We start from the raw sequence: 25,546 nt of genomic DNA on the forward strand, positions 1-25,546 counted from the left end.
ATAAAAACAGATATAAAATTAATAATTGTAAGAATAATTGTTTAAAAACCATTTTAGAAAATTTATAAAATATATACAGTGCACGTATAAACAAATTTCTATCTTTGACACGAATTATAAATAATTAAAAGTAAACTTTAGAACTTTGACAACGTTCTATGGACATCCAAAATATTTTTTAAACATGATTAAAAATTTTTTGTTCTTAGAAAAAATGCGAGATATCTGGAAATTCTGTAATTATGACTTGAAACAATATAATCAACTCATTCTTCGTGTTATCATCGAATAATTTTTATATCGACAATCATTTATTCGACCGGACGTATCGTATCAGTGACATGTCGGTTCCGTTTGAACGGCAAACACACAACGTTCGCAATCAAAGTGCGTGATGAACACCAAGCGGAAGCAGGAAGAAAAGTCGACATGCTTGTCATTAAAACCGATCAGAATAATAAGCGATCGTTTCTCATCACCAGAGTCAGTCGAGCATTAATTTCGTACTATGAGGACGTTGGGGTCGGCGAAGGACATCGCTTTGTCTAAAGTAATGCCCTTGTCGTGATAAAACTCTCAATTGTGTCTCAATGCAATCGTGAGATTACTCAAATATTATTTCATGTTTTCATTTTCCTCACCACACACACACACACACACACACACACACACACACACACACACACACACACACACACACACACACACACACACACAAACACACACACACACACACACACACAAAATCAAAATTATATATAGTAATTTCATTAATATTCATTAATAAAATTAACAAAATATAATAAATTAACAAGTTTATTTTCAATTAGACTTAACATTAATATATGATAATATCACTCTTCTTTCATTTCACTTTTTTTCGTGCAGAGAAGAAAATTAAGAGACATTTTGATGTTACTTTTTCTATTCAAACAAATAATTAATTACAATGTTGTAATATTAAAGATTATAGAAAAAAGTAAAATTTGATAAAATAAATAGATTTGATAAAAATAAATAAATTTGATAAAAATAAATAGATAACTTTGTTTTTCAACTTACCTCACGCATAGATATCTCTTTGTTCGTGATAAAAGCATACTTAAATTAGTAAACAAACTAATATCTATGTTTTTGCCACGATTGAAATCAAAATAATATATTTGTTTCTACTAAAATTGTAACTTAACTGTGAAGTAAATATTTTATTAAATATTTTCGTCGCAATATATTTCAAAAATTATTTATTCACAAAATCTAACATTCTGCGTGAATTCTATAAAAATTATTTCAAAGCCATACTCAAACATCTTTTTTACATAAATTTTTTAGACTGATTCTGAATTGTGAATATGTATGTATGTGTGTATGCGGCACGTGCGTATGCGTATACGCGCGCGCGCGCGTGTGTGTATGTGTGTGTGTGTGTGTGTGTGAGAGAGAGACTTTCGTGATGTGAGATTAGATTACCAAAATATATCTACCTTTACATCATCTTAATTGTGACAGAGGATTGTTAGTAAAATATTAATTATTTTTACATTTTTACATTATAATTCGAAATACGTTGTTTTGAAATATCCGACAATTTTTTAGCCGTTTTGAATTTTATCGTCGATCAACCGTGAACCTTCAAAGTTCCATGCATATTCTTCCTCTAGGTCTTGGGCACTATCTATCTTACAAGCTTGACTGATGTCATTAAGCAGTCTTATCAGCGCGTGGACGTGACGTGATACGCGCAAGTAACTGTCTAGTTGCTCAACGTAGAATTCCATACAAGCATGTTTCCTGCTTTATGTATCCTGAAGCACTTCTCGGTGACGACGTAAGCCATATTTGTACTTGCGATAATGGCGACCTCGGGAAGGCCTCGTTATCGACCTCTCTTCCCCGATCTCTTGACTTCGGATCTTGAAACGCTCACATCCAAAACGCTCTTGTCCATATAATTTTTTTTAACGACGAAAGTCGCTTCTCGGTGATGTACGTGTAATTCGCTTTCAGTATCAAACAACACCGCTATTTTAATGCAGAAACATGAGTCTTTACTAATCCTATACGCGTCTTTGCTAATCCTACGTGGGTGTTGGATTAATTTTTGTTCTTATTTTATTATACAATTTTTTTATACAATTTTTGCATGATAACGTGATTCGCTGCTTTTCGTTCGCAGAAACAGTGGATATGCCGATTTGTAAAATTTTAAATGATTTGGAATATTTTATATCTGCTAGTTTTTAGGCTCTAAGTAGCTTCTGTTATTAAATAAAAGAATTTGGAATATTAAATGACTAAAAATTGTATGAAATAAAATAATTAAAAATGTTGGAAAACGTAGTTTATAATACAGCTCTTTCTCCCAACAAAACTGAAATAAATTATAATAAAGTTTAGGTTCAAACAATTCATTTACCGGTGAGCACTTCTCACTTCATTAAGAACAATAACTTAATTAGGGAAAGACATTAATTAAGATGTTTATTGTCGGATCTGTCCCAGACATGACACGCGATATTTAGTTAACATTGAATTAATTGCGTTAACTTCTCTTCGGTTCATTACTCGTCATTTGCGCGATTTCTAAGAATCGCTCGCGTTGCAGGCTGCGACAATAAAACAAAACGTAAGTCAAACATAATTCGTAAGTATGCCGCTGCCAATCAGTATGAGCGAATGATAACGTACGAACAAAGCTAACGAGAGATAACATATCGTGTCAGCTAGACTAAAAATCGGACAGACATCGAACGATGGAGATGACAAGATGATGATAACTTGGTAGCCGGAAAGGAACTTTTGACAGAAAAATTCTATTCCGATCATTTCTATTCCGATAATTTTTATGCAATTATTTCCGTAATTCTATAATCGAGATTGCAAGTTTCCCTTATTTAGAAGAGAGGCGAGAAATTTGTATTTAAGAATATCGCGTACGAAATGGTAAAAATACGCAAGGCAATCAACTATAATTTTACGACATCGATACAAATTTAGATATAAATTTAGTTAACCTGGTAGAAATATTATTAAGTTATTTTTTTGCCTTGGGACCAAATGGATCTTATATAATATTAAATTTGCATGAATATATTTCGAAGCATATTTTGTTTGTAAACATAAATTATATTTTAATGTCTAGCTAATGATATTTTATTCATTCTGAGGTTTTAAATGGTCTGAAAGTTTATGACAGTGTTTGGGAATCCTTGAAATTTTTTTTTAAATTCTCTCTCTCTCTCTCTTTCATTTTTATTTATTTTTAGAATTTAAATTATTCTTCATTCATATTTCTTCAAAATGTCTTATTCCTTTTATTCTTATACAATACAATTACAATTTTAAAACATTTCTTATTCAATAAAATAGTTGAACAAATTTAAAAACGCTCATATTTTGCAATATATATTATTAATATTATTCGAATATATATATATATATATATATATTTCATATTCAAAAAATATACTCTTAAATAAAAAGTCAATGTTGCAAATATTAATGTTAAAATATTCCTGATAAAATATTTTGTTACTATTTTTTCCAATCAATTAACCGATTATCAATGACACACGATCATTGAAAAACTTACAAACTTACAAACTTCACGTCCAAATAGAATCAAGATTGAAAATGATCAAAAGTCAAAAATTAAATGAATGCTGATGGAAATTAAATGCTTATAAGCGACGACATTCAATTTAGCCATTATAAATTACAACGCAGATTTTAAAATGATAACGTTTAATAAACGATTGATACAAGAGGAAAGATCCTTCCAAGTTTATTATAAGATTATCTTTTTTTTGAAAGCATCATTGAATTTAAAATTGCGATAATTTCCTTATAAACATTTCCTGCTCTCAATTGTTCCCTTTATTTTTAATATTAGAATTCGATCGAATTTGGATGTATAATTTTTGATGATACGACATCAAGAATATGGCACACGAATAATTTATTTATCTCGCACTGCCATTATTTTTGAATCGATATCGCTCTGTGTGATTTGTAAAGATGTAAGATATGGCATCTTAAAATCTCGTCTCTAAAGAAGAATAAACAAAAACAGACAATTTGAAGTAGCTTATCGCTAAAGACGTTGTTAGCCGTAACTACGATGTATCGTTTATCGGATTCTTATCAGCAGATATAACATATTGGGTTATTGTCTGAATGAATCGTAATTTTTATTTCATATTAGAAAAATAAAAATACAGAAAGTTCCATTATGATATCGTTAACCTCACTCTTGAGCGTTTTAATCATAATTGCTTTTCATGCTATTAAGATCTCGATAAGAAGAAAGAATCGTTGAAAATAATTTTCTAAATTATTTTGTAAAAAGAAGCGAAAAAGAGAAATATGTTCATCGTCTTAATTATTCACTTTCAGAGATAAAACAACCAAGAAACTTGATATTAAAATTACAAAGATAGAAAGAGAGGAAAAATATCTCGTGAAATTTAATTCTTTCATCTAATTAAATAAATCTCAAAAAGACACGGGATCTAATGTGGTCCAGTGTGGCAGACAATATGTCTCTCAAGGATGACTAACCAGTTTCTGATTAACGAGAAACTAGACAAAAACATCGATCAACCGGTTTTTTTTATTATACCCGGTTTTTATATTCTGCTAAAATATTTATTTCAATGTGATTAGAATTGGTGTCTAGAAGAGAGTTGATTTTTTTGCATTCGGTGCGTCTTTGATGTACGAATTTTTTTTTTAAACTGTTATTCACCTGTGTTCAAGGCCGAATTTTGGTATCTTGAATAATTCCTAAACACTTTTCGTTTCGAGCCATGTAAATAAGAACGAAGATAAAAGATGGATATAAAGAAAAAGAAAGGTTTAATTAAATTCTTGATCAATTATCCTGCACATTTCCTGATGAAACTTTCTGGAGTCAACAATGAAAAAAGTGAACGTGTCAAAACTGAATAAAATACGATTTCATTGTTATTACACAAAATATTAGAATATTCGACACATGAATTATATATATGGTTGATGAATACTAATGTACAAATTTCTTTCTCTCTGTTTCTATCTCGAAATGAATGAAACCAGCATTTATTTATTCGATCTTTCGATCTTTCTTTTTCTCTCCATTTTTTTCCATTTCTCTTTTCTATCTACACTAGAAAACATTTTATATATATATATATATATACATATAATAAATCGCAAATTACGTACAAAAATAAAATAAATATAATTGTGATAAAATTACGTAATAATTTTTCATACATGTAATATTCTTTGTTGCATATGTTTTATATCACATGCATTGTTTATTATAATTTTGCTATTATTTATTAATGCTTATAAATATTATGGCAGACTATTGCAGATCTTTTGAAGTACAATTTTTTACGAAATTTTGGTTTTTATTTCTAATTGCATTTCAGTTACACAAAATTACTAATATTATTGTTATTATCTATTATTTTTAATGGATAATTTATTCTGTAAAAATCTTCCAGATTTTCATCAAAGATTATTATTATTGAATATTAAAAATTAAAATATGACATATGCAACAGCTCTTTTGTTTTCTTTTATCTAAAACTAGCTATATAATTTCTGTTGACTTCACAACTTTAAATGTTGAAATATTAAATAAATTTCTTTAATAATCTGTAATAAATAAATGTCTCATTGTCGGTGTGATAACTACAGGGATCAATGAGATATGATTAAAAAGATACGAAATGAAATAGCGTTATCAAATCCCGAGCGACATTCTTTCGCTTTTGTATAAGTATTTTGTTTGAACAGATGCCAAAAGAGATATTTTTAGAAGACATTTCAAAAGTTGTATGTGAATGTATAATCATAAGACATTTTATTATGTCTTAAAGGATAACAGAGTAAAATAACAGTAAGTAAAATTGAAAATCTGGAAATCCTATTTCGGTTTTATAAACAATCTGATTTTGTTTGAAATATATGTCTGTTTTTTTTTTTTTTTTAATGTTTCTGTTAAAAGAGATTATTTCATGGCAGAAAGACACGCGCAGAACAAAATAAATAGCAATAAATGATAATAAACATGTAGAAAGAAAGACAGACATTTTCAGAAAGATAGACATGTTTAATATACATTTTATTGCGTCTTTATAGCACAATTTTTACAACCTTGGATTAAACTATAATTTTAAATAATCAACGTAATTAATCGAACTATTTGACTCATTCCGAATTAAGCCAACACGTTTTTGAAAACATTAATTTTAATGTTTCCCCGATTCCTCGAAATATATTAAGTAATTCCATCGTAAATACATCGTTTTATCCTAAATATTTTTCTATGTGAAAAAGGAACATTTACATTTGAACAATAAATTATTTTCTGATACAAAATGCATAAATATACATATAATATTTTAATTCTAATTAATTGATTTAATAATGTCAATTTAATTAAATATGAAGATTTTAGAACTATAAAAATTTATTTTTCTCGAGCCTTTAATTAACAATTACAATATTTTTCTGAAAATAATATTTATATCGAAATAACATGAAGAGAACAATTTTATTGAAGAATCTAAAAATTTGACCAGACACAAATCTTTGTTGTGTCATCAAAATAATTATGTAGTTCAAATTAATTGTTAGAACATCATCATGCTTAAGTGTTCTACACATGATAATGGTCCAACAGAATTTCTTTTTGAAGAACTGTAATATATTTGGCCAAATTTTTAGATACTTCAGCAAAACCGTTCTTTCCAAGAAATTTCTAGGTAAAGGAAGGTTCGTGTGTGTAAAATCTCGTTGTGTTTTTTATGACAAGCAAAGCTCGCGATTGAGAATCCAAATGCGGTTCTTTTAATTAATTGATCTAAATAAATCAACATAGCCTTGTGAAATTGAAAAATCTAAATTCCAAAATCAATTTGTTGATGTCCATGTGAAAAATCCGCGACAACAGTTGACTTTCCGTCCTTCCATCGCGCTCGTTAATTTATTTCCGTCGCGTTTTGGCGCGTCATGTAAGCTCGACTCAGAAATTAATACCTCGCCCGATGATAGCCCGATATTAAGCGACGGCAGAGCGCTTTGTTTCCACGCGAAGACTCAGCCTTTGTGTATTGCGTCGCGCATAATTTACAATAAAAATGCACGAGGGAGAAACAATACTGTGTGATCGGATAAGACATGGCTTAAGACATGGGGGAGGGGGATAGTCGTTTCAATTTGTTCAACAATTCAATCTACCGTCATCGGTGCCGTCGCCATCTCGTCTCATCTCGTCTCACTTTTAACCGGCCTCAAGGTAAAACGGCAATTACGAAGTCCCGTGATCTGAAAATGCGTTCAAACAAAAGGATGTGGCATCGCGTGCCTAATTACACAATTGCGACTCATGTACTGTTCACGTTACACGTTATTTTACGTATGCCTCTTGTGCCAATTTATCTCTAACTCGTGTGACAATTTCTTTCTCATAAATTTTACTATTAAATATGTAAAGATGCGAATGAATACATCTGTTTTTTGCACCGTGGATGATCTCACAGAACTAAAAATATTTCCAATACTTCCAATATTTCAATTCTTCGCTTCCCGAGTTTTAATTCACAATACTTAAGGATCACTTAAGGATATATCGATTGCGAAAAACTACTCAAAATTTAAAAAGAATATATTTCTGATATTTATACTGTTTAGAATATCAAGTAGATAGATTTAGATTATAAGGAGATTTAAAATCGAAATAAAGTAATATTTTCATTAAAAAAAAAATTTGTAATTAATATTTTTTCAAAACAACTTTTAAATATAAATGCCTCTTTAAAATAAATTATAAGAAACAAACATAATTCATAATTAATTAATAAGAAGATGTTGAGTCACCATAGGAATCGAATACGTTAAATATACATGAAATATAAAAATAATCTGTTACATAAATCAAATTAATAATTAATAATTTTAAAATAAAATTAATGTTCTAGATATACTATTTAGTTCTTCTATTAATGTTACATATTTCTCTCTAAAAGCACCAGTACGGAAATTTAAAAATCAAATAATTTTCAAATCATTCTGATAATTGTGCTCATTTTTCACATTGATACACAGAAGTAAGTAGTAGAACAGTTTTATACTGTTATCTATATTTGTATAACATATGTATAACATATGTATAACATATGTATAACATATGTATGTACATAAAAAAGGCAGTTGTGCTGAAAAATTCAAATGTTTTGGGTTTCAGATTCAGATTTGGAAATAATTTTGTTGGATCAAAATTATTTATGTAGAATTGATTGCTTATGTTCAAATTGATTGCTAGAATATAAAAAATTTTTGTAATATATTCGTTATGTTTAAATATACTGCATAATTATTTTAGTGATTCTATAAAATCATTTTCAGATTTATATCTGGTCAAATTTTTGAATTCTTGTCTGTTGAAAACCTGTCGCGTATTTTATCCGAGTCCTTAATTTATGTGACAAATGTGACATATGAAATAAAATATATTTCGAATTTATTCATAAAGTTTCTAAAATATCATTAAGATTGAAAAATCAATCTCTTTTTTTGTTCTCGTGGATTGATCCGCTGTACTGCATTGTACATATCGCTGTCGAGCAGATGAGATGATTCGTTACAATGTTCAATTATGAATTTAGCCAAGTGATCGCAGAAAATTGAGATCTGAATTGTCTGAGAGATATATTTCGCATCTTATGTCGTTTGGTTGTGAAAACGTTAAATCGGGAAAACGCTGAATCGAAACAGATCGCTATGAATTATCGAATTATCGAAATAACGCAACGCTCTGATTGGTAGCCCTGAAGGAAGCTGATCGGCATAGCCGATACGCGCCATTGTCCAAGGATCTTTTTCACTTAATTCTCAATGAGAAACCCGTTCTGAACCGACGCGGAAGACTTTTTGGCCGGTCGAAGGTCCTCCGGTCCCACTTTTCTTTTTTGTCGGGTTCGAATCGCGCGAACCAGACTCAGTTTCCATTCACGATAAACCAGTTTCCGGTATCGGACGATACGCGGCCGATTGGACTAGTTCCGTTTGTATTGCGAATCAACAAGTTTCACGTTTCTTTAACGTTTCATCACATGAATCACGCTGCAAATCCGCATTTTCTGGCAGACTGTCCAAATGTCTCTATACACAATGGAAGAAGAAAAGGAAGGCACCGTATTGCAATATCAGTCATTTTCGTAATTGGAAGATATTACGACACGATATTTCGTGCAATACGTATTTATTCCGATTGTAAAGCCCTTCATTATGCACTATAACGTGTAAATGTAGGAAAAAAAAAAGAGAAAAAAAAATGAAAAGTTATCGAGGAATAGAAATTATTGAAAAATATTGTTGTTGAATTTTAAAATTCATTTGTTATCTTGGATCCTTGAATTCTGATAACCTTCACTACAGGAATAAAATATCTGCCTCCTTTAAAACTTTTGATTCCAAGATCCTTGATTATGAGATCTTAGGGATTTAATCGCTTGTTCTAAAATCTCCGAATCATAAAATCGTTGGATCATTAAATTTTTATCTTATCGAATTCTTGAGACTGTTCCTTTAGAAAACTCCGAGTTCTAAAATCTTTAGCATTCTTTCTAAGGTACGTATGCGTATGCGTGTATGTATATAGTTACCGACAAAATTTAATGGACAGATAGTGAAAATAGTTATAAATGAAATTTAAGTAATTAAATTTCGATTAAATTTTACTTATATTTCCATTATCTGTCCACTAAATCTTCTCCATAACTGTATACATTTTTAAAATTATATTATATATAACATACATAATTAAAAAATTTTCATTTCTGATATGATTGTTATATTATATATTATTATCCTGTCTTATATTATATATTATTACCTGTCATAATTTAATAAGTTAAATTTTTTTCTTTAACTAAAGTGACTAAGTTGAAGTTAATGATCTATAAAATTAGTTCAATTAAAAGTTACATGAAACTAACTTTAATTAAAAAAACTAATTTGAGTTAAATTAAAAGTTAATTTCAACAAGCATTATTTATATTAAACTACAATGTTGTAATTTTTTTAAATTGTGTTATTGTAAACAATGGAATAATTATATTATAAAACATCATGATAATAAATAAAAAAAATTAACTTCAAAAATTAAAGAGTTAACATATCTTTAAAAATAAATTAATTAATTATAAATTTTGATTCATAGGAAAATAATTATTAATTTAATTAATTAATTAAATAAATCTTTTAACTTCATTACTTAATTACTACCTAAGCGATTATTTAACTTTATATTATGTATTAAATATTAAATATTAAATGTTTTACACACACACACACACACACATATATATATATATATATATATATATATATATACACATACATATAACACAAAATTAATTTTCGTAAACTAGAATTAATTTTCGTAAACTATAATTAATGTTGTAATTTCTTACGCAAATTATCCCTCTGATTAATATTCAAGGGAAATATCGAGAAGCAAAAGAGAGCCTGCATATTTCATTTGATCAGGCTTCGTGATCTGACTAAAACTCTCATCAAAAATCGCGACGAGACGAATATTGGAATTAATAGACGCCTTGAAAGGCGTCTAATGACTTTGGATACGGATGCATGTCGAATAGAATGTTTAATACGTGACTCGCATTTATCATAATGCGCGCGCGCGCGCGCGCGCGCGCGGACGACCGTCAACGTTTTCCTGAATTGACGACCAGACTGCACTCCGTAGACGACCTTCCGCGCATAATTGCACTTGCATCCTTGTATGAACGCATTAATCCGCTATAAAAGTATATCCCGCAACTGATTTTGACGCACTCGCAACGTCTTGAAAGCACATTCGAAAAGTTGGGAATAAAAGTGTGCTCGCCTGATCAAGAAAAGAAATTTTAAGAAATCACCTACCTAAATAATAAAACTTAGCTATTTATTTTAAAAAGATTTCTCTTAATTAAAACGATTTCATAAAAGCTTATTTAATGGATTGTCATCATTCTTGTTTCTTGTTATTCATGTAAAATTTATTATTTGGCGTGAGTCACTATTATGTTTCTTAATTAAGATGATCAACTTTAAACCAGCCAATTTTGAGAAAAGTCGACATTAAAGAATTAAGATACATTGAAAAAATTAAAATTTTTTTATGGGTACATCAGATTATAAAATATCTTATATTATTATTTACATATATTAGTTATTATGCATATATAAATATATTTCAAGAGTATGAGTTATTATGCATATATAAATATATTTCAAGAGTATGTCATATAAAACAACTTTAAAATAATGCTCGAAAACGATATGATAATTGAACAGTTTGAACAGTTTGAATCTCAAAATTGAACGTTAAATAATTCGAATCTGTCGAACCGTTCAAACTTATTTTAAATCAATGTATATGCGTGAAATTAAAAAAACAAAAAAAAACTCATAAAAACTACTTTTTTTAATGCATACTGTATTTCCAATATTCTTTACTAGTCAAAGTGCGAACTTCAAACATAATAAATTGATATTATAGATCGATCAACTATTCTAACTGTTTGAACTGTTCAAACAGTTGTTATTTTCGAACTATTTGACAAACAAATTAGATATACAATATATTAGAATCTTTTGCTTAACAATAAGCTTTAAAAAGAGTGATATTCTAAAAATATAAAAGTCACAGATCTTTACTACACATTGTGTTTTGTACTTTCTAAAGAAAAATAAATAAATAAACAAATAAAGCATACAGAAAGAAACAAATTCGATCAATTCACAAATAGACGAGTGTAATGATATTTCTGACATATTTGGGAAGCAAATTTATTATTATGTACATTTATTATTACGCATATTTTTGGAATATATATATGATACAATTTGGTACGTAACAGGTCATCGTTTTCTCTATGAGTATAGATGATAAGCGTTGCGGCCATGAATATGGATGCAGAGGATTCGTGATGGCGGCCGATCGATTACCTAACATGTAACAGAACGGCTTTCCTCCGAGATGATACGTAATACAACGAAGACGTAATCGGCCTCGGATCGCATTACAGCACGTGCACCGGAATACGATGATTTTTATGGAAATTTGTGCGCACGCACGACGCAAATGCGAAATCCGTGCAAATTGGAAGGACAATTAACTGATTACTGCGTATAAATATGGAACAACCGCATTACATACATATAATTGATTAACTATATACGTATATATATATATATATATATATATATATATATATATATATATACGTACTTCAACAAATTAATGTAATACAGAGCAAATGTGCGCGTACTACGCAGTTGTTAAAATCGAGTTGTCGATTCGAGATTGCTTACAATTATATTTACTAATTGATTTCAAATCAAGTCATTCTATATCCACGACGAGACGTTAATAATTAGAAGTTGAAATTAGAAGTTGAATTTTTTTATATTGCGCGATGAAGTTCGATTAATAAAATTCAATTAATAGCTAATTGAAATCTTTGATGAAAAGAAAAACCGTACAATTAAAATTTAACATATACATACTTTGTAAATCTCATAAAATACATTATTAGGCGCTCTCAAGTTCAAATCTAATAATAATAGAAGTAATGCGTCTAAAATGATAAAAGTTTAGTAAGAGCTACGTTAAAATTCAAACATAAGAGAAAAGTGTTGTGTTAAAAACATTATATTAAAATAATTGAATACATTCGAGTGTGTATTGTCAACGGTCATCTTAATGATAATAGCGTTGAAAGTTCAGTTTCCAAAGATTGTATCTAATTTCTATCGTTGAATGGAAAAACGGAAGAAAAACTGATTTAATAAGAAAATCTCTAATTCCAGTTTACACAAAAACTGATATTAGTATCGAGATTGATTAATAGTACGCGGATTTTCATACATCCACAGATTGTAAAAATCTACAATAATATCTTATGTAAAGTTTACCTCATCTATAAAAAGTACAAATATTTCGAAATGTGTTGTACAAATGCATTGTTGTAAAATGGCACTGACAAAAGATGATTCACACAAGTTGATAATCCATTGATGGAAGTTTTTATATGTGATAAGAGTATTCAATATAAGAGTATAAATTTTCTCGTAAAATTGTTCACACTCATACATATAGTTTCGCGAGGAACATTTCTAATGCAATCTGTCTCCTATTGGGTTCTGAAGTTTCTTCGACGAATAAATAGCTGCTCTTCAATTTTAGAGATTGGAACATATCTGTTTCGTCCTCGGTTAATTAGGTGTAGAATATATTAGGTGAGAAAGATCCAATTTTTTTTTAATTGATGATACATTGAAGAGAACATCTTCAGTAGAACATCATTGTTACAGGTAACAATCATTTTTTGCTATCATATTATTTATATCATCTTGACTTATACATTATTAGATAATAAATAGACTACAAATATAAATTGAAAATTCAATCGATATAAATGATAAAAAATTATATATATCTTGTATTCAATGCACGCATGCACGTACAAATCCATCTTCGTGAGAGAATTCCGATATCATAATCCCTTTAATATTACGTCAGCTTAATTATCACTTTTCATGAGGTACATTGTATTATAATGACTCATTGTACATTATTTCACATTATTAATTTCATAAATACCAAGTACCTTCGACACTGACGTCTTAACGCCAACAAGTCACGTAATAATTTTTGAGAATTACTCAGATATAATTCTATGGATTAAAACATCGTTCAAAGTTCATGTATAAGCGGTAAAAAAAGCATCCTGAATAAATATTCCAAAGAAATATTCCAAAGTCAAAGTCATCCGGGATCTCCGGGTCTCTGGACTTTGAGACAAGACGAGATGACACGTAAATGAGCGGTTCGTTGCTCTCGAGATTCATAATCTCGCAATATGACGTCACGACGATTTATTCGGCGAATCATATTTCCGTTAATGAACGAAATGTTAAAGGTTCGCCTTGCGTAACTGTTGGCTATAAACATCGTTAAGCGTGAGTCAGTTGTTATCATCTTCATTGTAATCATTTCAGTAGCTTCCTGTTGCAGTTGTCTGGAAAATTCTTTATTAGCCGGCAGTATCCGACAACTTGATTATTAATCTCCCGTTGACAAAGTGTTTAGAAGCAGTCCTAATATATATGTATATATCATATCCTAACTTAATATAACATATCATATATATATATATATATGTATATGTATATATATATGTATATGTTATATTAAGTTAGGATATGATAAATACAAGATATGATATATATATATATATATATATATATATATATATATATAGAGGAGCAATCCTAGAAGCAATCCTATATATATATGTATGATACACACACACACACACACACACACACACACACACACACACATCATTTCTTAATGTTCAAAAATTCTGAAAATGTGATGATCAAGGCACATGTTTTATTGAGAGTAAATGTATTCTTCTATTTTTTTTATAAATTAAATAAATTGTCAGGAAATTACAGATTTTGAGAATACGAATACATACACCGAAGATTCTTAATATAACACAAGTTAATTTCTCCATTGCAAAGACCTAACAAATTCAAATTGAAAATTTAAATTTAAATTGAAAAAAATCCAATCCGTAAAGCTGATAATTTTTAAATGTTAAATAACAAAATTAGTAAATACCAATTTTACGTTAGTGGCATATCGTGAGATAATTAACTTTGCAAAAAAAAAAAACAAGTTTACCTTATATAAGCGTCATACGTTTTTTAATGTTTCCTGATAAGATAAAATAGTTTATATCGTTTCTTTTGTTCGTTCTTTTCTTGAAACTCAGGAATATCAAATGTATTAGCAATCGCGAGTGGTGAAATAAAAATATCCTCACCTGCGAGAAGAAAATTAAAGATCTGCGAGAATAAAGAATAAAAAGCAGGTTTAATTTCTTAACGCTACGCTATGACGTAATAACAATTCCTCTCTGTTTCCGTAGCTTCTTCATACATAACATTACGCAATTTCCTATCATCGGAGCGTCCGGAGAATCTGAGACGGTAATCTTTTTCATTTTTAACGATTACGAGAGACTCTTGACTCTTGACAATACGTTTTTATTAGATTCAATTAAAATTTTGTAAAATATACAACGGGACCGAGATGTGTTTGCGCGTCTAAAGCAAAAAATACGAATTTGATTTATTTATTGCGCCACGAAGACGTGCACGTGACAGATTGGCACGTGGCAAACGCGTCTTACTTCCTCTCTAGGTAACGGCTGCAGGCTCGAAGTGGAAATGGCATCGATACCATCCGCTGGAAGTCGCAGAAACATGCCGCGGAGCATAACGACCTTGAACTTGGAGTAACAATTACTGGCGAGAACCGCGGCGAATTTCATTAACCGCAACGATGACAACGTTCCGCTTCCGATTACCAAAATCTGCGAATATGAATGACGGATTCAACTACTCGAAATTAAATTCACGCGTCCTTTTCAAATGTCTAAGACATTAAAATTTATTCTTTTTTCGATTTTTCCAGACACGCATATCTAAACGACGTGTGTCAGCTATCTGAAATTTTAAGATATCTGAAAATGATAATTTAATGACAAAACGTTATTTGTACAACTATTCACATCATCAATTGCAATATTTATCATAACAATATTTGCATAACTCTTCTGAAAAAAGTGTCTCTGATAAAAATTTCTGTTGCAATGTAAAAGATAACTAGATTAATAAAATTAAATATATATTAAATAATATTTGATATATATAATTGAGTTGTGTAACAATACAAATTCCTGTCTTATATTCTTATTAATATTTCCCGTACAATTAATTTTTATTTCGCTATGGAATAAAAGTAATCTCAAACAAGAAGTTCACGAGATGTCTCCAAGTCATCGTAAATCGGATTATAAAACGTCATAAAGATAACGATATCATAACGATATCATAACGATATTTTTCTAATAATTTTATGAGATGTCTAACATTTTTGTATAATTTGGTCTTTAAATGTTTTTAAGATATCATAATGGGTTTTTATTGTTCAGTGCCACAACAACGTAACTATTAAGACAAAATTTATGTTTTCGAGAAGTATATTTTTTAATTTTTATTTCATTACAAAACATCTAATAATAGTGAAACGTCTTATACATAAATCAGTTGTTTTAAAATAATGTTTCATCGGGACATCTTAAAGACATCTTAAAGATTTCATAAAGACATTTTTTTGATTTTAATTTTATAAGACTTCAGAAATATTTTAAGACATCTTATCTCAAACAAAACAGAGATATGTCTCATATCCCGATTTTGGATTTTGCGTTGCTTAAAATGTTCATTGAGTTGAAACGAAATTGATTCGAAACGTAATCAGAAATATCAATTCCTAAAATTGAGATGTTTGCATATTTTTTCTATGAATTTAATATACAATAATTTAAACAATTATTATAAAGGATTTTCGAAATTCAAGGGATATAATATGAAATGAGGGCTGTTGAAAATCCCCAATATAGTTAAATGCGTTAAATAAATTAAAATATAAATTTATTCTTGTAGGAAAAATACAAAATGTTTCGGCTGCATTTCGAGTCATCTTCAACATATAATATTCATTGGAAGATTTCGAACTATCCATGATGAATGAGGATTGTAATGAAATGTGTCAAACGCAATTTAATAAACCTTTTAATAAATCATGAATAAATCATGCAGAATTATCAAAAAAACAGATGATAGTCCGAAATAAAAAATCAAGCCCAAGTGCAAATTACAATAAATAAATGCATAGGACATCCATCGCAAGAAAAATGGAAGTTAAAAGGACTTGATTAAAATTTTTTAAATATGTAATTAAAAAGTCATTTAAAATAAAAATAAAAATTTATCATGTTATCGATAATCAGAAAACTAAATTTTATTGGAATCTAGTAAAATGAGTACATATGGCCTTTTTTGACAACTCTGCATACGGCCTACCAAACTGATGATTATTTTTAATACATTTGATACATTTCTCTAGAATTCTCAGGAGTGCGTTCGAATTTCTTATCCGAGTTCCCCCATATAATGTAATTTTATTTCTGTTATTCACCGAATATCAAACGAGGATAAAATAATGAACAATCTGTTTCCTCATGAATGGCTTGGAGCTTGAGATAAGCTCCTAAATATTATGTTGAATATTGTATGCTGAAGATGGCACGAAATGCAATAAAAAAAACGTCCTTTATTTTTTTATATAAATAAACTCGTATTTTAATTTACTTAGCGCACTGAATACCGCGCCGATACTCTCAGTAGTCCTCATTTCATATCATATTCTTACAATAATTTAGATGTGAGTGAAATTTTTCATACAGAGTATTTAAAAATAAATGTAGTTATTTTGTAAAATATAATATTCCCTTTTATCTATTATTGAAATGTTTCAGAGTTTCGATCCAAAAACTACTTTTTAACATATCAAATTTTTTTAAATCACAGATAAAAATTGTCACAAGACGATAAAAAAAAAAATCTTTAGAATTTCAAATCCTTTTCGAGTCTCGAAATATATTTTGAATTCAACTAGGATCTTTCGCGAGTTTTATTTTTTTTTACGCGCGTTGCATGTGTAATGAGACACAAGAATTTCTTACGAACTTACAAATTTCTGTGATGTCTTACTAATATGTTTCAATGTCAAGGATAAAGTTATTTTTACATCCTCGCGATAAGGAATGCGTGACAACGAAAGCGTAGTTAGAATAAGAAGCGTCATAAAGCTCAAATTGGCCACTGCCTATTATCACGTGCCGATAATGCAATTGTTTGCTTATCACTATCTGCCCCCTTCTCTCCGTTGCTCCGTTTGTTCCTTGCAATCCAAGTGTATTAGATTAGATTAAAAAATTTATGCTTTGTCATTTAAAGGCATATTATCCTTCGCACATTTGATCATTCAGAGATGAGCTCGAACATTTGATCATTCAGCCATGATGTTTGAACATTACTTAAATCAATCACGCATGATAAATCTACATTTTTGATCGATCAATCGATGAATAAAGTACAAAGTAGAATAAGCCTAATATTAATAAATTAATATGTAAAATAGTTTGGACTACTTCAAGAAAGTAGTTTGTCCGAATAGTTTAATAAAAACAATGAATAAAAAAACTTATAACAATGTAATTATGAAATAGTAAATATTAAGCGCTTTATTATAAGATAACGTGATGTTTCTAAAATTCTAAAAATTTGTCGCAAATAAAATTTTAACGCAAATTAAGTTATTACTTAAATTGTCACGGATGTCTTTTAATAGCTTTCAAATACGGAATCGTATGACGTGGATTGTAACGGATTGTAATAAATTCGCGCGGGAAGTATCCGCGCAAATTCTAGATGCGCAGGCGATTGCAAGTAGATTATATAATGTGACGTTGGCGTAATAATACCGGGTTTTTTTTTTATACCGATAAGATCTATTAATCACGCCGAGCGAATAGTATCTGCTCAACAGATCGAATAATAAACTTGATATCTAGATCGGACTAGATCGGACAAAATGCGCCTCGGAATATAACACTTGGAAGAAATTATTAATTATTTATATAGCTTTACAACAGAGAATAATGTCGCGCTTATAAAAATTTAAGTTAATTAAAAGTAAAATTTATCAAAGACATATTAGTTTTCGTAATTTTAGTGAGAATGAAACTTTCCATAAGACAAAATAAAATCCTTATAAAAATAAATCTCATATCTTTATTTTAAAAATAAAAAAATTTTTTTTAGAAGATCACAGAATTTTTTTTCTGTACGCTGAAAATACGCTTGAATGATATTCAGTTAAAGAAATATGCAAAATTAATAGATATTGGTCTTTCTTAGTTTAGCAAAAATTTCGGACAGAAATCATGAATATCGAAAATAGATCTGAGGCGAGTCATATGACAAGTGGCGATTGAATCCCTTGACGCGATCCATTTGCAGGTCTCATCTGCCGTGTGTGAATGAGTCCCGTAAATGACGTGCGGATGTTTATTTGCCGATAAAGTTAGCAATCGCGAATCGAGCGCAAATTTGCGTAATTGCGTGTAAATGAACAAGTGAGCCGACCGATGATACTTACCAAGCGTATTATTAGCATGACGCGTCAACATACATGTTTTGGCGTTCGGGCATTCAGGCGAAACTCGTCATGTAGTTTTTTGAAAACTTTAAAAAAAAACAATACTAGGTTTTTCTGCAATTCTACACAAAGAATTCCAGAAGAATTTTTGCCCGCGCTTTATTTATTTCACCGTTATAGCAATACGTATCACGTATCACGTGAAGAAAATTACGTAGAAATTACAAATAAATTTTCGTTTTTGCGAAAACAATCGAGTCCTGATCGCGATCAGACAATGTTAATTCATATTCTTCGTAACAATACTTGGAATTAATAATACATATTATTAAAAATATACATGTATATTTATTATACACATGTATATATTTTCTTATTATATATATAAAATAATATACATACATATTTATAAATATTTCAAGATTAAATATATTTATAAATAAATTAATATTAAATATATATTTCAATACGCATTGATTCCCGATATTATAAGAACAAGCAAAAAATGAAGATCATGCTACCTGGAAGTCATTGGAACAATAACGAATAAGAACGTTATACATATTATTATGTTCCCTACTTTTCGCAGCGTCGCATTTTGCGTCGTATAATGTACATTTACGTAAGTAACAATCTCCTTATGTTCAAACGAATCGCGAAGGGGATAAACATGTTAAATTGGCATGTCACAATTTAAAAATATAATTTATCGTATCGACTGTTCAGTAAGATTGTAAACAATATGTTCGTATAATAAAAGATTTATCTAAAATATGAAAGTAGCAAATAATACAAAAAGCTATGCCCAGTTTTAGTGAAATTGGGCTAGGATTATAAAGGATCAAAAAAGGATTAAAAAGTTCCATACATAACCTTACAGAATGAGTCCGAGTGCTAGAGCTATTCAAAGTTCGTTGTTATGATTATACCATTGATTTTATTCGATTTTTCGAGAATTTTATTCGATTTTGAACGAGTCAGGTGCATGAAACTTTTTAATCCTTTTTCGATGCCCTACAATCATAGCTATGTCTCAATGCTACAAACATAGTCCTTTTATAATTATTTTCAACATTTGGAAGTATCAAATGGAATTAGAATCCGCTGTGACGAAAAATCTAACGTAGTCTTCTCAAAATACAATCCGATATTATTTCACATTTTTTTTTAATTTTAATAAAAAAAATTAGAGGAAAAACTCACCAATGCCCTCGATAACGTAGCGATCCTTGGCGTCCATATTCGTGAGTTCGGTGACGCTTACGACAATCCTGACGCTCATCGTCCTGCCTATATCCAAAGACTTCAAGATCTGCGGAGCATCACAACGTCATCCGGCACCTTTTGAAACCTAACTGGCAAATAACAGCATTTATTTTATTTATAGCATGAAGTTTTAATTTTAACAGTTTTTCAATAATGGTTTTTCACATTCTGATGAATGATTTAATTAAGGGACGCATTATAGATATACATTATAGAACGTTATATAAATGCGTCATCACGGAAGATTTTTCATTCCGTTTTACATTTCATTTTGTCGTTTTAATTTCAACAATAAACTTTTTGAATCTATACATATCTGTCTACACTATATGAACAAATTTATCTACATGAGAATAAATTATATAATGCAAAGTTATATAACTGAACAATTGGGATTCTGTATGCAAAATTAAATTGAAAATAAAATATAGAATAAAATTTGTTTGCTTTTTATTGCTAAAAATAGTTAATTTAAAATATTAAATAATAAGTTCAATAATCTATATACTTTTTTAACGTGTTTTTCAATGCTTTTACACATATCATACATGAAACTCTTATTTTGAAAGTAGCTTACATACATAAAATACATATATAAAATATAAAATATTTTGAAAAATATAATACATTTTATTTAATAAATTATTAAAAAAGTTATATGTATTCAATAGATATTGGCAAATGTAGCACAAATCACAAATTATTCTTTGAAATTTGCAAGACATCGTTCCTTTTAACATCACATTGTTAACAAAAAAATCGGAATAATTTAATTAAAAAGTTAATTAGGGCAAAATTCAAAATTATTTTGTCCAATAAAATCGAAAGTTAATCCAGATTGACCGAGACGTCGGAATTGAATTTATTCAATCAGGGATCCAGAGTTTCTCAATATGATTGACTAACCTGAGACGATCCAAAGATCCAAATGTGATCCAATTCTGATCGCACGCGAATCAACAATCCACGTCCGCGCGAATTAAAAATCGTTACAGGTCTGCGAGAACGAAATGAACATTTTTATGAACAATAACACAACAAACACGAACCGGGAGTATCATGCGCGCGACCGTCCGAAACTTCAATAACGCGAATTCTCGAAGCGTTTCTACGAAGGTTATTCAGACGCGATCGCTGATCCAGGAAGACAACGTGTTTGATGATATCTCGACAGAAAAAGACACTTGCAACGTCCTCGACGAATAAGACTCGAGTGTCGCCTTGAGGCTTGGGTGTTTTCTTCAAGAATGGCTGACAATATCTCTCTGAGCTTTGTCTCTTCTGGGAATATTTTCTTAAATTTTCTGCTCTCTCTCTCTCTCTCTCTCTCTCTCTCTCTCTCTCTCTCTCTCTCTCTCTTTCTCTGAGACTTTCCAGAATAATACCTTTATTCGGCTTCCCCTAAGAAAAAGGTTTTCTTTTGTACTGTAGCCCTTAATTCTGATTCGCTCGAATCGAACAGCGTACCGTCCTTTCACTGACTGTCAACTTTTTCACTTTAATCTACTTTGAAATTTATTTTCGACAGTTTTTAACTTCACTGTACAATTAATATTATACAATACATATTTTTTTTACACAGATCCATCTTCGTTACAAATTCCTTTAAATTTTCCGAGATTTTTGTTGAAATCTTTTAAAATTTCTTCTTCAATTTCTTGTCCGATTTTCCACGCTTTTCTTTTTAAATTTCCTTCATTTTCCTATTTTTGCACCTCGATTTCCTCGATTCATTCAAATCCAGTCAAATTAATCGACTTACTGAATCACTTGGACCATTTTACTTTTCTTATTCTCTTCAAAAGCTTTTGAACTCGTTCAACTTGATTGGTGGAACGCTTTGCTTTTCACTGGATTAATAGAACCAACAACGACTTTGGCTACGGCGGCGATGGCGTCTTGTTACGGGTGTGCAGCGCGTTTTCCGCGGCCCCGTGACCTTGACGAATCCCACCCGACGATGTTGGTAACAGCAGCAGTAGCAATAGTAGCAGACTGATATTACGTAAAACCGAAGTCGCGACGCTTAATTCGCCGACCCAGCGTCGCGATGTTCCGCGACGCATCCATGATCACTACCATGAATATCATTCTCGTTTATCGACTATATGTGACGATATCGATCTCTATCGAGACCACGAAAAATGAAAAACCGACCGCCGTCGAAAATAAGAAAATAAGAAACGGTCGATCACGAAAAAAAGAAGAGAAAAAAGTAAAGCTGTAAGAATGATTGCTCTTCCGTGATTCTTCTCTTAAAAACGTCTCTTTAAAAGAATCAAACAAGAAAAATTAATTGTTATTCGCGAAAGAGAGAGAGTGAAGCAGTGTGTCTTTATTTTTTTTATGTAAATATCATTCACTAATCGTTTTCTTTTAAGTGTCCTCGAAGTTCGTCGAATGTCTCCAGAAAAGTTTTTCAAAATCTTATTCTCATAAACAGCTATCTCTTCATTAATCTTATCTTATATCTTTCACTAATAGTACTTTTATTCAAGTATATGTTTCATTTAAAAATCGATATTCACATTCATAGAAGTATCTTTTAGAAAACTTCTCGTTAAAACAAATAGAATCTCTGAAGGAATGTTTTTCATCATAGGTTTCTTTCGTTTTAACAATCCTTTCCTTAAGGAATCACTTTGATTGGAAGTTTTTTTTTTTTCAGATAAAAAAAACCTTTTTCTATGAGATATACTTTGTGACACAGGTCTTGAAAAAAATGATTTTTTTCTTTAAAACCTCTCTTCGAAGAGATTTCTTCACGAACGATTCTTGGTCGGTGTTTTTCCTCAAATTTCCTCGATTATCGCTTTTCTTTTGCAAAAGCGAGTCGAATTTCGTCTCATTGACATGCTAATCCAATGTTTCTATTCGTCTCCGAGAATTGTTTCGCTGTAAATCAATCATCTTCCTTCGTGTCGAATCATTGCATATAATCGTCGGAGCAATTAATATTCTTCACACGCCGATCCTCGTATATGACAAATCCCACTAATAGATTTCCTTATTATTCTTTGTTGTACGATGTGTGGAAGAAAATAACCTGTTTATCGTAAATGCATATTTTATTATCACGATAATTTCGATCGTTATAAAAATTTTCCAGAGAAATTAAGACATTGTAAATGCTAATGCACGATTGGTTTCATGATTGAATTACGACCTGAATTTTTTGTTTAAATTCTTTTGTCAATTTTCTAATGGCGACTATTTATTATTGCAGATATTTTATTTTTTCGAAATTTTTTTATTCTGATTCCTGAATCACAAATTATGTGTTCAATAAATATGAAATTTCTTTACTTGTATATTGACTGAATTATCCGCTTTAAATGACTAAATAAAAAAATTCGAAGAGATAAGAATATAAAAAAGTGAGTCAGATTGAAACCAATATCATCTCATCAAATTCAGATTTTGTTACAAAAATGATTTCTAGATTTTATTTGCGATGATAATCTGCACGAAGATATAACTCGTTAATATTTATGATGCGAAGAATGCATTCATCAAAGTTACACCGGTTTCAATCTCGGAACCTTAAACATAACTTTTGAAAATTGATCGCGATTTTTACCGTGAGGCGATATTTTTCTAGATCGTCGATGCAATAAATGTGTTTACGAGACTGTGATCGACCACGTGGTGAACGTGGAATTACAGGTATGACTGGTCCCGAAGTGCATGGTGATGGTAATACATGCATCACATGATACCCTTCGGAATACAATACGCGATGCAATGTGATCGTGTAATTTCTAATTTAATTCCTTTCCTTTAAAAATCAAATTTTTTTTAACTTTCTTTGATAATTAATAATTATTAATAACATCCGCAATAATGTTGTGATTCCAAATGTAACCATATAAATATTTAAAATAATGCAGGTATTAATAATTAAACTTAATTTTCAAAAGTGATTCGAATAAATTTAAACTTTTCAAGACGATTGGATCCTTCAAACAAAACGACACGCGAGGTATAAAATTATTTTAATTTATATAAATTTTTTCAAGTTTACTAAATACTATATGTATATATAATAAAAATTGCCTCGATATTAATTGGATTCATCATTCATAACTGACAGTAGCAATAACAAAATAAATCTCACAATATATTAAATCCATAAAAAAAAAAAAAAAATCATGCTACTATCTTTTGACTCGTCAGACCTGATAATTGTTTCTCTTAGCGCATAAGCCAGTCAATCTCGAGTCTCATAATTCTTATTAAATCTCGACATTCCTTTAGAATCAGAATTTCGTAAATTTTCTCAAAACTATCCCTCGCCTCCCCTCCCCCCCCTCCGTCCCGCCTTCCCCGGAGCTTCTTTTATACAACGAACCGTTGTCTTGCCTCGCTGTCACTCGCACGGGACGTTCCCATGCGATTCGGAAATCTTATGTGATCTCGCGATTGACGTCTGACACAGCTTCGTCTCGCACGCGCGAATGGCAAAGGAAAAACAAACCGCGAGGCAAACTCGCGCGGATGACAAGCTCGATCTCGGTGTGCGTGTAAACAACAGCGAATAAATCGTCGCGCTGGAAAAAAGAGAACGACGGTCGAACGGGCGGACGGCAGGACTCACTGCACGCAACAACAATCTCGAAAGAACCTGCGACAACTGTATATACGTCAGACTGGCGGAAAGCCAGTCGTTCGCCGTCGTAACGACAGGTGTTGTTGGAGAACCTGAGGGTGGGGTGAGTACGCAACCAGAGCCCAGGTGGGGATCATATCTGGCCGAAAGTGGGGTGAAAACCTTCGCTGAGACGAGTCAACCTCAGTTGTTGCTGCTGCTGCTGCTGCTGCTGCTGATGCTGATGTTGCGTGCGGCGTTCATATGTCATAGATATTTCTCGATACGATTCGAATCTCGGCTAGAGAGATATTTCTTGATGTATTAGAAATAGAGAAGCTAAAGAGTTAAGGGGAAGGCGGGGGAAAAAAGCGAAAAGGAGATTAAGAGAGAGATGAGACGAGGGAAAGAATCCAAATAACAATCGAGAGGATTTATGAACCAGATCCTCCACATCGATCCTTTTAATTTTTTTAAGCCCACTTTAAACACGAGCTATAATTTACATCAAGAATTCAAGAGTCTGGTCTTATTTATAATTTATA

The 25,546-nt window shown here is 30.5% G+C and overlaps 1 protein-coding gene across 4 annotated transcripts in view; it reads right to left on the bottom strand.

The window, feature by feature from the left end:
• The window catches only part of LOC105425564 (uncharacterized), a 74,102-nt gene extending 48,934 nt beyond the window's left edge, over positions 1–25,168 (bottom strand). Inside the window, exons 1-3 of one of the 4 annotated variants that reach the window (XM_089079378.1) lie at positions 24,765–25,168; positions 21,320–23,459; positions 20,351–20,502 (exon numbers count right to left, since the gene is read on the bottom strand). In XM_089079378.1, coding sequence (XP_088935504.1) covers positions 20,351–20,429 — 79 coding nt within the window. In that variant the 5' untranslated portion in view covers positions 20,430–20,502; positions 21,320–23,459; positions 24,765–25,168. Of the gene's footprint in view, positions 1–20,350; positions 20,503–21,319; positions 24,145–24,764 lie in introns of those variants that run through there. The other 3 variants (XM_089079376.1, XM_089079375.1, XM_089079377.1) reach the window with 3 other exon arrangements.
• Between the last annotated feature and the right edge of the window lie 378 nt (positions 25,169–25,546).

The sequence above is a fragment of the Pogonomyrmex barbatus genome, unplaced genomic scaffold, assembly GCF_055798465.1.
Source record: "Pogonomyrmex barbatus isolate J1 unplaced genomic scaffold, ASM5579846v1 scaffold3, whole genome shotgun sequence".
In the NCBI taxonomy this organism is placed as follows: Eukaryota; Metazoa; Arthropoda; class Insecta; order Hymenoptera; family Formicidae; genus Pogonomyrmex; species Pogonomyrmex barbatus.